Source organism: Manacus candei, unplaced genomic scaffold (genome assembly GCF_025592945.1).
Source record: "Manacus candei isolate 608988 ecotype Guabito, Panama unplaced genomic scaffold, ASM2559294v1 h1tg000011l, whole genome shotgun sequence".
Taxonomy (NCBI): Eukaryota; Metazoa; Chordata; class Aves; order Passeriformes; family Pipridae; genus Manacus; species Manacus candei.
In genome coordinates this window covers 28,714,799-28,733,928 of record NW_026138059.1, presented here as the reverse complement: position 1 = coordinate 28,733,928, position 19,130 = coordinate 28,714,799, and the positions used below count along the sequence as shown (strand labels likewise).

General features: G+C 37.1%; 1 protein-coding gene across 8 annotated transcripts in view; it reads left to right on the top strand.

The window, feature by feature from the left end:
* EPHA7 (EPH receptor A7) overlaps positions 1 to 19,130 on the top strand; it is a 171,361-nt gene that overhangs the window by 108,943 nt on the left and 43,288 nt on the right. For all 8 annotated transcript variants that reach the window (XM_051778168.1, XM_051778165.1, XM_051778164.1 and 5 more), the window contains exon 6: positions 16,514 to 16,638. In XM_051778168.1, the coding sequence (XP_051634128.1) occupies positions 16,514 to 16,638 (125 nt within the window). The remainder of the gene's footprint in view (positions 1 to 16,513; positions 16,639 to 19,130) is intronic.

Below are 19,130 nucleotides of genomic sequence, written 5' to 3'. Positions count from 1 at the left end.
CAGACTGCACTGGAAAAGGGTGAGGCTCCAGAGCACCTACAGTACATTGATGACATCATTGTATGGGGGAACACAGCGGGCGAAGTCTTCGAGAAAGGAGAGAAGATAATCCAGATTCTCCTAAGAGCCGGTTTTGCCATTAAACGGAGTAAGGTCAAGGGACCTGCTCAGGAAATTCAGTTCCTAGGAGTGAAGTGGCAAGATGGACGCCGCCTAATTCCAATGGAGGTGATTAACAAAATAGCAGCCATGTCCCCACCAACCAGCAAGAAGGAAACACAGGCTTTCCTAGGCGCTGTGGGCTTTTGGAGGATGCATATCCCCGAGTATAGTCAGATTGTAAGCCCTCTCTACCTTGTGACATGGAAGAAAAATGATTTCCAGTGGGGCCCCGAACAACAACAAGCCTTTGAACAAATTAAACAGGAGATTGCCCATGCGGTAGCCCTTGGGCCAGTAAGGACAGGACAGGACGTGAAGAACGTGCTCTACACCGCAGCCGGGGAGAATGGCCCTTCTTGGAGCCTCTGGCAGAAAGTGCCTGGGGAGACCCGAGGACGACCGCTGGGATTCTGGAGTCGGGGATACAAAGGATCTGAAGCCAGCTATACACCAACTGAGAAAGAGATCCTGGCTGCCTATGAAGGAGTTCGAGCTGCCTCAGAAGTAATCGGCACCGAAGCGCAGCTCCTCCTGGCACCCCGACTACCAGTGCTGGGCTGGATGTTCAAGGGAAGAGTTCCTTCCACACATCATGCCACCGATGCCACATGGAGTAAGTGGATGGCTCTGATCACGCAGCGAACCCGGATAGGGAATCCTAATCGCCCTGGGATTCTGGAAATTATCACCAATTGGCCCGAAGGTGAGAGTTTCGGACTATCCTCTGAAGAAGAGGAGGAGAAGGTGACACGGGCTGAGGAGGCCCCACCATATGACAAGCTACCCGCAGATGAAAGGCGATATGTGCTCTTCACGGATGGCTCCTGCCGCATTGTAGGGACAAACCGAAAATGGAAGGCAGCTGTATGGAGTCCCACACGGCGAGTTGCAGAAGCGACTGAAGGACAAGGTGGGTCAAGTCAGTTTGCAGAGCTTAAAGCCGTTCAGTTGGCTTTGGATATAGCTGAACGAGAGAAGTGGCCAAGACTCTATCTCTACACTGACTCATGGATGGTGGCCAATGCTCTGTGGGGATGGCTGGAAAGATGGAAAAAGGCCAACTGGCAGCGCCAAGGGAAACCCATCTGGGCGGCGGAGATGTGGCAGGACATCGCTGGCCGGGTAGAGAAGCTGAGTGTGAAGGTCCGTCACGTAGACGCTCATGTAGGCAAGAAACGGGCTAATGAGGAGCATCATAACAACGAGCAGGCGGACCGAGCTGCCAGGATTAAAGTCTCTCAGGTAGATCTGGATTGGCAGCACAAAGGAGAATTATTTCTGGCTCGATGGGCCCATGACGCCTCCGGTCACCAGGGGAGAGATGCAACATACAGATGGGCTCGTGACCGAGGGGTGGACTTAACCAAGGACATTGTCTCACAGGTCATCCATGACTGTGAGACATGTGCTGCCATCAAGCAGGCCAAGCGGGTGAAGCCTCTATGGTATGGTGGACGGTGGTCGAAGTACAGGTATGGGGAAGCCTGGCAAGTTGACTACATCACGCTCCCCAAAACCCGCCAAGGCAAGCACTACGTACTGACCATGGTAGAAGGAAGCACTGGATGGTTGGAGACATACCCCGTGCCTCATGCCACTGCCCGGAATACCATCCTGGGCCTTGAAAAACAAGTCCTGTGGCGACACGGCACCCCGGAGAGAATTGAGTCTGATAATGGGACCCATTTCAAGAATGGCCTCGTAGACACCTGGGCCAAAGAGCACGGCATTGAGTGGGTGTATCATATCCCCTACCATGCACCAGCTGCTGGAAAAGTTGAGCGGTGCAACGGACTGCTGAAAACCACTCTGAAGGCACTGTGTGGGGAGACTCTCAAACACTGGGAGCTGCATTTAGCAAAGGCCACCTGGTTGGTCAACACCAGAGGTTCCATCAATCGAGCTGGCCCTGCCCAATCAGAACTTTTGCATACTGTAGATGGAGATAAAGTCCCCGTGGTACATATGAGAGGAATGTTAGGGAAGACTGTTTGGATTAGTCCCACCTCAAGCAAAGGCAAACCCATCCGAGGGATTGTTTTTGCTCAGGGACCTGGTTCCACGTGGTGGGTAATGCAAAAAGATGGGGAGACACGTTGTGTACCACAAGGGGACCTAATTTTGAGTGAGAATGGTCTGTAATGTTTCATTGTATATATATATATATATAGATAGATAGATAGATGTATATAGTTTTAAAGGGATATAGTTTTTAAAGGGGGTTAATTTGGGCATGACATGGATGGCATAGAATAAGGGGTGGATAATGTCCTAGTTAGGACAGCTGAGATCAGTTCATCATGGTGGGTGTAACCCAAAACTGTATTCTATAGCCTTCCATGTCATTTCCCAGAAACTAGACTATTGTTGTCAATAGACTATTCGCACCCTCTGCCCATAGAGCATGGTGGGTGTAACCCAAAACTGTATTCTATAGCCTTCCATGTCATTTCCCAGAAACTAGACTATTGTTGTCAATAGACTATTCGCACCCTCTGCCCATAGAGCCTGACTCCTCAGGCTATAAACTAGGTGTTAAGAGGCCTGTGAGATAGAAGGATGTTTCTGTCCTCACACCCTTTGTGAACTCCCCGCCCTGAGGGGAGTACCAAGCATTCCTGCCTGAACTGGAGGATATATAATCTTGGAGTTTTGGAACATTTTTCAACCCACTCGTGGGATCCAGAGGACGGCTGCATCTCATCGCTCTCAACCAGACTTAGACCACCACTGGACTGCGATCACCAGTTCTGGCCAGACTGCAGCAGCTCTCCCACCAGCAGGTTCTTCCCCTCTCCCTTTACTTTGGACTCAAACAGGGCCCAAGGAACACCACTTTGTTCAGGCCCCAGGGCACTGGGTTACACATTTGGGGTTTTGTGGGTTGAGACCAATTGTTTGTTTGTATTATTGTACTTACTGTATTATTTTAATAAATTGTTATTCTGACTTATAATCTCTCCTTTGAGTTGAGTTCATTCCCCCTGCTGGTTAACTTTTAAACCAGCACACACACGTACAGCTGTTGTGCTGGTCAGCTGGCCAGCTGTTTGCATGTTGCACCTTACAAATGTGCATTATTCACAATCCTAATTTATCATGTATTTCTACATATTTTGTTTATGTGTGTTTCATAAACAGAATGCAGAAACTTAAAAGCCTGTTTTTATTTAGGGTGTAAGAGTGGTTTCTAGGGATCCTGGAGAAAAGTTAATGACTGCAGCAGAAAGGTGGGTAGGTGGTAGACTCTGTCTGCCAAACTTTGCTGTGTATTGCACATTGACACAAATTTTAAACTCTAAGTAAAGCAGACTCTTTAAAGGATATACCTTGTTTACCTCTTGAAGAAGCGTGGCAGGTGTTTCTGCCATCCCTCAGAGGGAAGTCCAGCCTCCCTAGCTGAGTGTCTGAGCTGTATCAGATAGGGTGCCACTCTGTAGGCCTTTTAGGGCAACCCCTTTCCCTGATGAAATTTCTTCTTGGGAGTGTTTTTTTGGTGTTTACTGCATAGACTCAAGAGTTTAAATTAGGGAGGCTACATCCCAGCTGTGGGTAATAAATTGAGACAAATACCAGAAATTATCATCTCTGTATTTCTATCAGAGAAAACAAATATTAGACTAATGATTTAAAATTAAATAATGATAATAAAATAATTAAAAGACCAAACCCTATGAAAGATGTAGAATGAAAAAAAGTCCTACCAGTTATGTGGTAGACGTAGGTTCAGATGTAGGTTCCATCTCAGGACACACCTGGAGAAACAATCTAGCTTAAAGGCCCATCTAAGACTTGCTTGCCTAAGATCTGAATGACCAACAGCATCTCTTTTTCTGCTTATTGAAAGGACCTTAATGAGACCAGACTTGTATTTTAATATCTCTGGTGAAAAATTAGGTGGAATCAGTCCAGGCAGGTATTGAACACTTGGGGTGTGAAATTTTTGTTCATATAAGGAGAGTTGTATTTACTGATGAATTGCAGTTTACCTTGAATGCTATAATGTATGCAGCAAAACCTGTTTTAATAAAGATAAGCCAGTTGTGTGCCCCACTTCTGAAATAAGTTTGCAGTCATGTCCATTTGAAGGTAGTTACTCTGTTTAAACTGCACACATGCTGCGCGTATGAAGCTCTGATTGGTTCCTCTGCATACAAATATTATTAAAAAAAGTACCATGACTCTCTATATTATCTGACTTTATATTTCATAAACTTTTAGTTTAGTTTGGATTAAATACATTTAAAGGTTAAAAAAAGATAAACCCTTCAAGTAGAGGTATAAAATAAGATATGCCCTTATCATTGCCAGCTTTATTTCATGACTAGTTCATGAAACTAGCCACTGTTGGCTAGTTAGAAAAAAAGAGGATTTTTTTTCTGTTTTTATTATCCCTGAGCATATGTACAGTAGAGCTTTGCTTAGTTGAGTAACCCCTCTACTATTTCAGCTTTTTCAGTGGCACTCACATAAAGAGCTACAAAAACTCATACTTAGGTAATAAATAGATTGGGTATTTTTGTCATTAAATGATTATAAGAGGAGTTTCTAAGTGGTTTAGCACAACTATTTTCTAAGTCAGGGTTTTTACATGAACATTTAAGAGAGAGTAATGAACATGCAGTATATTTGTTATCATGGGAAATTCCAGTACCAATAATTTATTTTTTTCGTTTCCTACAGTAAGCAGTACTGAGACCATATTCATTAAGGAAACAAGCTATAGATGTTCATGATTCTGATGTATATCCATCTTAATAAGTGTGTTATAATACATTTATGAGTATAAATAATTACATTAGAGCTTTTTCAAATTAATAAGGCATTAGACTGTCCTTCAGAGGATGTAGTCCTGTTTCTGTTTGCATATCATACAACCTTGCACATTCTGGTATTTAATACACTATTGGTCTAAATTATGTTGTATTGTTTGACTAATCTAAATATGACCCATATTGTACACTAGGCTCACTCATGTCAATTGAGTTGCCCTACTAGTGATGTGCTCTGGAATCACTAAGTATCTTATTTTTGGTGGCGAATGCAACATTTGTGCCATATATACATGTAGGCAGCAGTAATTTCTACTGTAGACTTGGAAACTCTCATAGAAAAAAAATTGAAAAATTATCTATACAGTCTGTGTAGGAAAGTAGTAATTTTCATTAAGACACAGGATACTGCTGTAGTTACGATTCAAGTTTAATTGCTTTGGTAACATTCCAGTTTTGCTGTCTCTTTGCTGTATCCTTTACAACCTGGAAGGACTTGTAAGATGTGGACACCATTTTTCCATACTTTTATTTAACAGAACAGCATATGTGGCTTGCAGTTTGAAAGACAGACCAACCCTCCACTCTCCCAATACCCTAACTATGAGTGAGGGAATGGAGAAGCATATCAAAAGTTTTTATTTGGATAAATAGAACCATAATAAACTATTCAAGGATGCTTATGCCATTTTGCTTATTTTTCCAATATATTGAGTAAGTGTGCAGTAAAAGAGAACCAGCTTTGTTGTTTTGGGGGTTTTTGCCTTTTTTTTTTAAATTTTAACCTTTCTGACTTATCATTTCATGGTTTTGTGTTACTGCAAAGAGTTCCATTTTCATCTCCTTCATCCTGGATGTTGATTAAAGTTCGACATTCAGGATGAAAGGAGTCAATGCAGTCACTACTTGTTCACACCATTAAGAATTGAAAGAGAATCAGACCCAGAATCTGTTGTTCTGGGTTTGTTTGTTTGTTTGTTTGTTTTGTGGTTGGTTTTTTTTCTCCTAATAAAATTTTAGTCCAAACTTCAGTACTACGTAGGAATATTTTCAGCATTAAATTGATTCTCTACAATTGTGAAGTTAGAGTTATGTATGTAGCCACAGTATTTAGATAGTAGTTTGTTTAAGTACCTCTGGGCTCATCAGGAATTAGACATACTAGTGTAGGTAGAAACCTGGATCCTACAAGATTTGCATGAGAGGTAAGTCAGAGCAAACTCCAGGCTATGACCTGAAAGTGCTTTAAGGATCGTGGAATATACCTCCTTAAATTCAAAGGAAAATTTAGGAGAAAGAAGGAAATTCTAGATAGTGTGTGAGAAAGATGGGGTTTACCTCACCTAAAAAGTACATAAATGTTATGTGTCAATTTTATTTGCTGTACTAGCTCATCTGTTTGTTTTTTTTTTTTAAATCAGTGCTTAAATTCACTATGTAGTCAGTGGAGAAAGTTTTTCAAAGGTCTTAAAGAGAGGATGTTTTACAATTTACAGGTCTCAGTTTCAACAGGCAGGCTCTCTTTTTGGATCTTTCCACTGCAGTTACCTCTCTGTCACAGGGAGCAAAGCTATTTGGTGAACTTAATCACTTAATTTATGTATGCTGTAACTGCCTAAAGGGTAGGTGCACCCAGGTGCCTAAGTTAGATTGTCTGGATCCCATCCAGAACTGTTTCTGAATAAAAAAGTACAAACCTATCTCTGTGAAATTGGCAAATAAATAGTAATATTTTCATTAAAAAATATAAAAAATTGTAGCCAATTAATGATGTAGCTATGTTGCATAATCAGTTGTGGTAATTACATTTTTAATTACTTTACCCTTAGGACCTGATTCTGATGTTGTTTCCACTGGTATAAAGCAAGGATAACTTAGATAAAATCAATGCAGCTAAACTAAAATATAATTGATGAGAGGTCAGAATTGAACCCTAAATGGTGTGCTAAAAATGGAACTAATCAGAAAGCTAAATGGGTTTATAATTTGTTCAATTGACATTTTCATGATCTAAATCTCCAAGAAGTTAACCTTTGGATATAGAACTTGGGTTTCCTTTAGAGTCTCATAGCATTCAAGGAAGTGAAGCCACTAGAAAGTCTGTAAAAAAAAAAAAAAAAAAAAAAAAAAAGATGATTCTGTACAGTTTTAAAACCACATAGTAAATTCTTTCATTAAATGATTGATGTGTTTCCAGCTTAATAAATTTCTACATCACACAAGTCTTTGTGCAAAGTCTTCCGGTGAGCAAAAGCTGGAGAACCATTGAACCATAGCATGTTCTCAAATAACAAAAAAAATCTCCCCAAATCGAAGGTTACTTTGAGCAGTAAGGAGATTTATGAACCAATGTCTACTCAAAGTGACGAATATTTAAGATCCTTTTGAAATTATTTTTACTCTTTGTGTAATAGATAGTAGGGACATATTTTTTAAAAAATGTACCAGTTTATCATATATCATTGCATAAGTCCTTATATCACAATATTGCTGGTGTCAAAAAAAGATAAAACATAAACAAATTGAAGATATTTTGCTAAAAAAATTGTGGGTTTTATTGTTAACTAAATATGTGCATTATGTCCAAAGTAATTTTGTCTGTTGATTAGGCTCATGTTAATTTGTATTGTATATTCAAATCAATCAAATAGCTTCACTTTACAAAGTATGTTACCCCAAAGATTTTCCTCTGCTTTTGTACAGCACTGTTTTTTGAACAGCTGATGCAAACCTCCAAAGTTATTTCATTTGGGGCAATCAACATTGCACTAAATGGATTTTTTCTTGGTTGTCACAATACATGTGAATTTTTTATCATCCAGGGAAATTTTGAATACTGTATTTATGTCAGTGACAGTTCTCCCCAGTGGTAATCTCACTCTGGTCGGTGAAACTGCTTCTTCCATGCACCCTAGCAGAAGGAGTCACAGGCTGACTGCTGTGCCTGACCTTCCCCTCACGGACATGACTTTCCCTCCTGTGCAATAGGCACTAACTTCAGGTTTACTACTTCTGTTATTTATCACTGTAGCAGAGATTCCCAGATGGATATTTATCCATTTGATTAAAATCTAGAGATTTAATGCTCTTTGGGAGGAGAACACCTCATAATGTGAAAGAAAATGCAAACTGTTTTTGCAAGGATTTCTTCCAGCGTTCCCTGCGAATACTACCCATGTTGCTTTCAGAAATATGCCCATTGTTAGCAGTGCCATTATGATGCATTTCACAGGAAGGCTGGAATAGAAGTTGTTACACATTTTAGAAATGTTAGTAAAGTAGGTTTTTTTCCCCTCCATTGAACAATTATGTCTTTGGAAGCATCAGTTTGATTAAACCTCTGGCTTAGTAATAATTATTGTTTTATGCTAACATCTTTATGGAATATTTATATGTTTTTCTGTTAATATTTGATCAACTGCTTTTAATTTTTTTGGCATGGCACTTTGTTTCTAGATTTTGGTTGGCTATGTCTGAAACAAAATGTTTTGTTATGGGGCTGGAATTCATTCATTTATGTCTTGGACATCTTACATTAAATAAACATAATCACACTAGTCTGTAGGCCAGTTCTAAATCATCTCATACATTCCAGCACAAGCGACTTTTACTTTTTGAGAAGTCAAACTAGAGCGGCAATCTTAGCTTATACGGTAGCAATAAGAATGTATTAAGGGGGTTTTGTTAGCTGTGGTTTCTGTTGTTTTGTTTTTTTTCCCATGTGTGGCTTCCTTAAAGCTGACATCTATTTGTGACTTGAGTAGATGACAGCATGAAATTCAATTACAGAAAACAGTCTCAGTCATTACACCTGTCTGCTTCCAGAGGAAAGTATTTGTAAATTGTGTTTTATCCTTCTGCTCCCTAAAACCTATGTCTGTAATTGACACTTGCCAGTAGAGATGACTGGAGACAGAAGGAGAACATAATGTGTCTGAGTAGCCCACCAGGGAAAAGAGTGTCCTCATCTTTGGGGAGTTTTGTGGTGTTTTGTTTTCTTTAATGAAGAATAATATCTGTGTGTCAAGGATTTACTGCAAGGCTGGTGGCAGATGGTTCTCTTAAAAAAAAAAAGTTATGAAAGATGAATTGCAAAAGAACACAGGACAAAAGAAAAAGCTAATTAACATAGAAATATTTCTTCTGCAAAGGAAAACAAATGCTTCGGGAGAACAAAGGCCCCTCTCTGTTATTTGTAAGGCTGGTTTGTTACTCTAACACATTTGTAAGAATCAGGTTTGTGCCTCACATGTCAAAACTTATTCACAAAACAAGAGCTGTGGATATCTTGGGAGTCAGTGTTGTCACTTGTTACGCAACTCAGCATCCATTCAGCACTGATTGATGCCCAAGTCACCAGTTTTGGAAGAAATGAGATGCAGACATAACAGTAATATTTGTGTCAAACGTCAGGCAGGAGAAACAGGGGAGTTCATAGAATGGATCTAGATGTAGACTGTGACCAGAAAAAAAAAATCAAAAAAATCAAAAAACATGATGGACAAGCTGTCAGCCCTGATCTCTCTAAACTGTTTAGTTTCTTTCTGGTTGGTTCTTTTTATTGGTTTCTCTCCCCAGAATTTCACCAGAGTAAAGAGCTTATAGAACTGATCCAGCTTCTGATTTTTGAGTTTGATGGAGGAATTACCAAACGATTAAGTATTTTAAATGCATCAGATATATAAAAGATATGGGCAATTAGTATTCAGGTAGCCCATTTAGGTAGTCACTGCTTCTGTTCCTCTCTGTAGACCGGCAGGTACTTAGAGAGTTTTTCAACCACAAAAGTAATGGCAAAAAATGTAATGGAGTAATTCACTCAAGTATTACTTGACTACCTTGCCTGTTACCATGTACTCAGGACATCCCCAAGTGGCTCAGAGAACTGTGTGTGCCTTTGCTCATGGCTTACAAAGCACTGTGAGCACACTGTGTTATTTTTATGAGCCGGAAAGTAGGAGAGGAAGTTAAAATGACTTCTCTATAGGATATTGTTAGTGTAAAATATCTGATTTATTTGGGGCTCTTCTTGAATGCCACAGCTTGTAAACACAGTGGGGAATTTCTCTGCCATTGATCCAAAGCAATGGGTACTAATGGCATAATACAGTGGTACTCAATAACCTTTTATCATGGGCTGCTTTGTCATGTGGAGGCTTAACTGAGGGGAGAGAAATGCACTCTAACAAAACAGAAAATCTTATCAATTTCTATCAATACATTTAATATTTTTCAGTATAAGAGCTATCTTAATCTTTTCTCTTTTTGCATGAACTATCATATGGAGTAACATGGAAATTATTGTGCATATTAGTATAAACATGAAGTGGAATGTAGGTATTTTTTTCCCAAGCATTCCAAAGACAAACTGTGACAGCTTTCTAATATGCCTTTAGTAGCACTCAAGTGAGTGCCATATTACAATGCTCTGAAATTCTTTAAAAATTTATAAATAAATAGAATAAAAAATTTATATAGATAATATATTTTATGTACATATGTAACTTTTTATGACAAAAAGATTTTGTATCTTTCTAAGAAGCAGAATATCTAAATAAGGGAAATATCTATACTGTAAAGTGTTAAAATTTGCCCAGTATCCACAAACCCTTGTCAAGGTTTGGTTTTAAGTGACTTCATGTACATCAGACAGATCCTTAGAAGCATGCAAGGGCATGTATCCTGAAGCAAGTGAGTGCATGTATCCTGAGGCATCTGTTTTCAGACTAGCACAAAAACCAGTGTGATGCCACATGCTGACCCTCAGGCCCCTGACAGCAGTAACTGCAGTTCCTCAAGGTCTACAAGCTGTTTGCCTTCCACTCGGCAATTCTGATGTCTAAGTTTCCCTTCAGAGCAAACCAGAACGTGGTAGGAGGCCAGGCTGTGACTTCACTTACATGCTTTCTCTTGGGAGCAAATTAGTGTAAAAGCCAGTGTGGAAGGGTGCCCTTTGGGTAATCTGGGTGTAGGACTGTATGGAGTATGGGGAGTTTTGTATTCTCTTCCTGAATAACCCTTTAAGAGCTAACAGTAGTATAATTTTCTGCTACTATTTTATTTATATATATATATATATATATATATATATATATATATATATATAATGACACATGGATTCATTTTACATTTGTTGTTGGTAAAATGCCAGATTCCAGTCTCACTTAAAACCGATGCAGAGTCAAAGCAACTCTGTTATCTAAAGATTTCTACTGAGAAAGGAGACAGTGAAGACATTTAAAAAAGAAATAATAGGTTGTAACCACTGGGATGCTGATATCTCTCTTTTTCCATGCTTTTCATCTGTTAGCAATGTCCCTTTTGGGCTCAATACTCAAAACACCCTCCAACTGCTGTAGAACAGTGTTGCAGAAAAATGATGTAAAACTTCATGTAATATAAAACTTATATTGGGCCCTAAGATACAGTTTTACAGGGATGTAAAATTGATCTCATTGCTGCTGCATGAAAAGCTGTATGATTGTTGCATATCTTTGTGATATGACAAGAAAAGAGGCCAAAAGCCAAGGGGTTTTGTCCTTCAGGAAATGCTGTAAAGGTCCTGTGCATGAAAATGACAGTGTTATTGTTGATTTTGGCAAGTACAAGATGAAGCTCAGATTGACTTCAGCATGTTATTACTATTATAAGATAAAGATATACAAAAAAAGGTTAAGGAAGGCTAGTAGCCCATTCATTCTTTAACCGTTGTATGAAAAATCATGAAACTGGAGTTGCAAATATAGTTTTGGTGGCATTTTTTATATAGGGTTTAGTCCTGCACTCATGTTCGTTTATGAAACTTTCTGTAGGAAGTGTGCCTGCAGGATTGAAACGCTTATTTCTTAGGATTTTAAATAGTTTGTTTCATACACATAAACTACTAAACATCCAGGATGCTGCTTCTAGAGACACACTTTTTTAAAAGTATTAAATTAAAAATCTCCACAAACAATGCTGTTGAGGGAATTGAGACACATTCAAGATTCAGGACTTTAAGAAATCTCTGAGAAATTGATTGATATGTTTCTTTTGCTGAATTACCTATTTTCAATAAGAATATGTATTCAGCTGATTTCATGCTAGCAATGGGTACATTATGCCTAATTCCTCTTACATGTAAAAGTCCAGCTTTACATATTTTCATTTTTCCATTTTAATTTATTTTTTATCTGTTTGGCAGTTTTGTTTGGTTTGGTTGTTATACTTTGTTTGAGGGGTTTTTGGTGGGTGGTTTTTTTTTTAGTTGTTGTTCTGATACAAAGTGAAGAAGATTTAATTTTGCAACTCTCTTTTGTCTTCTGGAATGCACACTTTAGATCAAAGAAAATGTTAGTCTGGAGAAACAGAGAAGGGTAGAGATTAAAGGTATGAGCAATATTATAACTTTTTCAGAGGACTCCAAACTAAATATAGTGCTTTCCAAAACAATTACCGCAGTTTTCTATACCTAATATTTGCACATATTAATAATCTACCGTATGCTTGGTTTAGCATTATGGATGTAACACATCAGTCTACCCAATTCAGTATTCTCTCTGGAACAGAATATATCCTTGGAATATCCTGCTCTTTTTGTCACCTCAGTTTTAACTTTTTCTATAACTTGATCTGAAAATGATGACTGGCTCGAAATCTATATAACTTGAAGGCTTTATCAGTAAAACCCAGCAGAGTTATATTTCTCTGTGGCTGTGATGTTGAAACCTGGGGAAAATCAATTTTTCGTTTTGCTGAATGGTATATTTGAAGCATTTAAAAAGGTGAATGAGTGTGCTGAGGGCCTGTCATTCTCAAAGTACTTTCTTATGCAACGTGTGTAGGTACATCTGCCTGTTAGCCCTGAGAGGCTGTGTGTGTTTGATGCATTGGATGTTGTGTCAGCAGGAAGGAGCAAAAGAAGAGATGAGGTATATCAGAAAAAAGTTGATAGCAAATGGTGTTTTGAACAACCTGTATCCCCCAGTGTAATATATTATGGAAATAATGATTCTGACAAGTGATGCCTCTTTGTAACCTGAAGTGATACAGGAGGGATTATGCAGGCTCAAGTCATTCAGGACTGGGTACTTAGTTGTCTAGAAATGTTGTAAGAAGTGTCTTTGTCATGAAAGACTTTGTTAGAGATGAGGTGACAAGAAGTAGATTACTAAAAAAGAAAACTGAAATACTTATTTATTATTATCGTTGTTGTTGTTATTTGTTTTGCTATAAATGTTATTTTTATTTCTGTTTTTATAGATTTATCTTTTTTTGGCAATTTAGTACCCTATTTTATCTTTTATTTATTTAAGGATGAATTATATGCTTTAACTCATTTTCAAGCTTGCTCAAATATAGTTGTTTCAAAACCGTAAAAAGGTTGTTAATTAATTAACATAGATAGGCAATGAGAAGTTGGATAAAGGTTTAAAAACAGGTGTCAGGAAGCCAGAACAAATAAAATATGAATGCAAAACCATCTATAAGAAAGCCATGGAGAGAATACAGAGGAAATTATTATACTAGAATAAAGAACAAAATGCTTCTGACCTGTACCGTCTCATTAAGCACAGATCAAGAAACACAACCCAAAAGGCAGGATAAAGATAGCATAAACATCTAACCTCTCACATCAGTAGATTGGCTTATATAGTTGCTCTAATTTGCGGAGATTTCCTTGCAGTGACAACAAACGGGTGTACCTTGCCAGAGGAGAATACTCTGGCTTCAGTCAGTTTAATGATTCCCTTCTTCCCCTGACAAACACGAAGACACAACATAAGGTTAGGTAGCAGGCTGCATTTTAGGAATCTCATGTGATATGGGAATTACATGCAACGTGATTGTCTTCAGAGCTACATACACATGCAGTCTGTGGGGCTGGACTTTCTCTTCTTCCTCGTGTGGTTCTCCTACCAATGAAAGGTAGCTCACCTTTCAAACTAAAACCAAACCAATCTTTGACCAGTCTTGAGTGAAATGAGTATTAATTGACAGGGAATATCTGAGTTTTGAATGCTGTCTTGCAACGTTGATAAATCACTGGTATTTTATTTTTAATGGAAATTCTTTAAGAATGGAATATTCCTGTTTGTGGTGTACTTTGTACATGTACTAAGTAGGAATCTCACACAGTATATTTTGTTTCACTAATTAAAATCTTCCCCCTTTCTCTGTTCCTCCTCCTCTGCATTGCTGTTCCTTCCCCACATACAGAGTTAACTAATACTCGGTGCATGTGTTTAATAAAAGGAAACAAGTTCATTTTGCTTCATTGCTTTAAAAAAATGACTGCTATGGCCAAGGGAATGAAAAAAATTGATAAGCAAAACCAAAAAGTAGCAAATGTTGAGAATAAATTCCAGTGACCTAGGTAATATGAAATTGTTTCATGATAAGTATAAACATTAACAAGTTTGGACATCTAAAAATGTAAGATTAGCAATTTGAAAAACATTTATCTAGATGAGATTGAAAATTATACATGAAACATAATGACCTCTCTGAAATTCATTCAGGATGCTGTGGTACTCATTTAGACAAAGAAGACAACTAGTTCATGGCAAGGAAAACTAGACAGAGTAAATTAGTTTGCTGCATTCTGGAGTCTTAGATACGAAAAAGGTATGTTTCACTAATTAAAGAGTGAAAATGTCTAAACCTTTAGAAAGAAAATGCAAAGGGAGTGAAAGAGAATGATCCTGGCTTTGTGCATCAACCCGTGGTGTTTGCCTGATACAATTCTAAGACTTTATCAGTTAGGCAGCTTAGATTAAGAGATCTTCAACTTGGATTACATTGATTATATACAACATAATAGTTCATAATGAAAATTATCATGCATGGCTTCAATCCCTAATTTTCATGGACTCTTGGAGCCTCTAATAAAATGTAAATAAATTTAATTTAAAACCCTACATGTTTTAAGTTTTAAAAAAGCTAGAAACTTCAAAATTTCATTAAGAAGTTAACGATCCAATTTTAATTTTTTAGAGGATTATTTTCTTGATTGTACTGTAGATATTTTTATTTTAATCATTATGGTTTTATACTTAATGATACTGGAGTGTGCATTCTAGATGTTTTATGTTATTTAAATTACCTGGAGAAAGTGAAGTTCAACTACTTGTTGCTTGGGGTAAGAATTTTATTTTGTTTGAACATCATCAGAATCTGTACATTATTTTACGTAGTAAAAGCTTTATGTACAGTTCTGAAATATAGTGGGATTTTTTCTTCCTAGAAAAAGGTTTAAAATTTTCAGAATTTTTGTTCAAACAAACATTTCAGTATAGAATCAGTACTAGATTCTGTGCTTGAAAAAGATATACATAAATTTATCTCTAATTTAATCTCTAATATCTCTAATATATTATCTCTAAGAAATTTATCTCAGACACCTTTCCGGTGCCTGAGTCTACTCCAAGACCAAGTCCTTGTACATATAAATGGAATTTTGCTTTTAACTGTAGGGCGCTGAGGATCAGGTCCTTTCTTTCTTTATCTTTTGCACGAGCAAAATTGATTTCCATTGAACTGAATGAGAACAAGATCGAGTTCTGCATAGTTCCAATGCCATAGCTGTTTCTATAAGTACTAGAGTACTACATCCATACAGGCAGTGTGTGTGTTTGAGGAAAACTGTGATGTTTGGCCTCCTTTGGTGCTGCACATCAGCAAAATATCTTCTGTCTTTTTTGTTAAACATGAGATAAGCTGATAAAGCAAGTTACTTTTTCAGTCTCACATTTTATTACATTCTCTCTTAAACATTTTATGTGAGAATCAATGGCTCTGTAATGCCTGTGTATTGGGTTGGGGTTTCTTTAATTTCAAAAGGTCCTTGTTTGTGGCTGATGTTAGTTAGAAAACTTAATGTCTGTGCGTGCATGCATGCAGTGTGCATGTATGTATGTCTCTGAGAGTGAGGCAGAGGAAGACGGTGTCCCCTTTGTTTCATAAGATCTACTTCTTAAATTGTCTCGCACTTTCAAAAATGCCAAGACCAAGTATGGAAACTTCAGGTCTAAAGAGAGAATGTCCTGGAAAGGTTTGAACTAATGAAAAAGAGTGGACTTACTATCTTAACAAGGTTGTTTTCATCACCAAGTCATGTTATAATCAGATAGTGTGACAGATTATTTTTTAAGCAGAATTGCAGTCAGTCATATCAAATCAGCCTAAAATGTGATTTTGGTTCTAAAATATTATTTTTCTTTTTATGTACATTTCAGAAACATGTGCAATAAATATTTAGACTCTTAATTTACTACACATCAATCTAAAAATCTGCTTTGCTGTCATCCTCAGAATTAATTTGCTTAATTGTTACTCCTACTCCATCAATCTCAGTTTTGCACTAACTTGAAAAATGCCACTTTTTGCTGTTTGCACTTTAGTTCAATTTCTATTCTAAGTTTATGAACAGTAATAGGGTACTGCTTGAATATTCATTAGCTTTGTATTGTGAGTTATGAAAAAGTGCTTTATTTTACCTTAATGAAAGTGGCTCAGCATGGGGTGGATCAGTAATGACGTTTGATTTTAGGCGTCCGACAAATTTGCTTTTTATTTATTGACACATCTTGTCCAAACAGCTCCCTCGCAAGTTAGTGGAGTAATGAAAGAAAGAGTACTGCAGAGGAGCGTCGAGCTTTCCTGGCAGGAACCAGAACATCCCAATGGAGTCATTACTGAATATGAAATCAAGTATTATGAGAAAGTAAGTGCTAAGATTATCTGTAATGTACAACAATGTGTTGTTTGCTTTATGTTGGTTTGCTGTGTTGTGAAATAGTGTTAAAGGCATCAGCTATCAACTATCCTGTCTCTCCAAAGTCAGTGATTTTGTTTATTTTTAATAACTAGCTAAATCCTGCAATTATTTTTGCTATCATATGTCTCATATATTGTATTGTGGCATACTAAAAATGAAATATACACTTGGAAGTCTGCCTTTTTTCCTTTTTTTTTTAAAAACTGTTAAGTTGGACTTGGATATTTTACCACTACACTGTTGTTTTTCTGTCTTCTTTACACCATGTTTGAAGCTTGTTTCATTTCCTTCCGTGTCACTGTAATTCTGCTCTTTATATGGTGTATCAAATGCAACTCCTGACTGCACTTTTTGTTTCCATATGAGCTGGGCAGCTTTGACTTAATGTCTGAAAATTTCCAAAACACTTCCTACAATTTCAGCAAATAAATATTTCTTATTTGTCCTTTTCAAAAGGACCAGCATTGTGAAATTTATTTTTCACTTGTTCTCTCAACACAATAATGAATTGAAGGCTGCTTTTCAATAGTAGATGAAGTGATCTCTGTTTCTGGTAGAGTGAAATTGCAATCTTACTGATGTCAAGTCAGAGTTTTACCATTCATTTCAGCGTGTCTAAGGCTTCATTCATGATAACTTTGAAGTACTTCAGAATAAAAAAATTCTGACAACCGTAAGCTGGATGAAAGCAGAGTGAAGGCAGGTCGTGCAGCTATATGTTTTTCACAGGACCCAGACTAAGTGTGTCTACTCCAGATTCCCTGGGAAATTGACTGCATAACATAACATACTCCTAATTTTTATAAAACATTCTGTGAAAAACAAAGAACAAATTAAAATAAAAAAAAAATTAACAAAGGAGTTCCTTTGTGATCATTCATGAAGACATTTCATGTCTGCAAACAAGGTAATAGTACCTCCATGTCAAAAAGACCATGTCAGTTTACTAGGTAACATGGAATTAGGTAAATTCAGACCAGATTGGATCTAATCTCAAGTGTCATATTTGATTTTCAGTGCTGAATTACACAAATATACATATCAAAAGATCTTTATATGATTTGGGAAAGCAATATAATGTTTATTTGTTGATGCTAACCTCCAGTTTAAGTTGTTAAAAACTCTTATGACAAAATTTATCAGATCTCTACAGATAATTAAGCAAGTCTTTTAAAGAAATTTTACTAATTAAACAAGTCTTTTAAAGGATTTTTACGAATTTTAGCAGGTAATTTTTGTTCTGACAGCATTTGTGTGTGCATACACACATAACTAAAGTCCACATATTTAAAAAGAGTTTACAAGGGCAATACTGTCCTCTGCGCAAAAAAAAAAAATTGCAAACCAAAAACCTTGGAATTTTTTTAATATACAGAGCAGTTTCTAATCTGGTAAAATACAGTAAATAGTTTAAATAGGTAGTGTAAAATGACAGAAAAATTATCAATATACTAGATTTTTCATATGCTAGCTTTTAGAATGTGGCTTTTAGAATATTATTTTTCCTATATGTTCATACTACTTTAAATAACCAGCAAAATTTCACTGCCAGTTTGCTGTATTTGCAAAAAAAGAATTGATGTTAAAGTTCTTTTGTAATAGAAGGAAATCTCCTAATATTATCCTTATTACAGTGAAATTAATAAGAGAATACAAAGCCTATTCTACAGTCACTGATAAACTGGGCTATATATCTTCAACTGAGACAGTTTTTGCACAAATACTTAAATGTTTGTTTTCCTTCCAAAATAGTGAAGTTCAGCTTTAAAAGTACTTCCTAATCTTGCTCAGAATGAGAGAGGCTGTTTAAGTTTTGTTCCACTAGTTTAAAAGAAAAAAAAAAGATCTGAACTTTCAGCTCTTTTTAGAGCTAAATTAAATCAAACATTTCTGTCCTTCTGAAATATTCTGATAACTGTTTTTTTCACCTCTCACTTCTGGCTAGGGCTGGAATGGAAACTGCCTGAAATCTCCAAAGTAAGCCTGTCCTGTGAGATTTCTAACTCAGGTTATTTTTATTTCTTTGTTATTTATTTTGAATGCAAGAACTGTTGGCAATTCAAATAAGCCTTATTTATGCATCAAAACCCAAACACTGAAATTCCACTGTGGCTTACAGTCCCAAACCTGTTTATGGTTTCCTTACACTTGTTTCTTGTCTCTCAAGCATTCCTGTTCTTTCTCACATACCAACATACATTCCACCATGGTCCTCACTTAGAGATGATTTAAATCCTCTTGGACAAGATATGAAGAAGTTGTTGCTAGCCAAGACGACGGGCTTGCTCAAATAACAGACTGGGCAGGAACTAGGAAAAACCATTACTGAATCTCAGAAATCATGTACTTTCTGTTAAACCTTGTATTTCAGCAAAAGCCTTTGCTGCTTTACTGACTGCAAAGGGGAAGGTTCTCCATAAATTTTAGCTGGTGAAGTA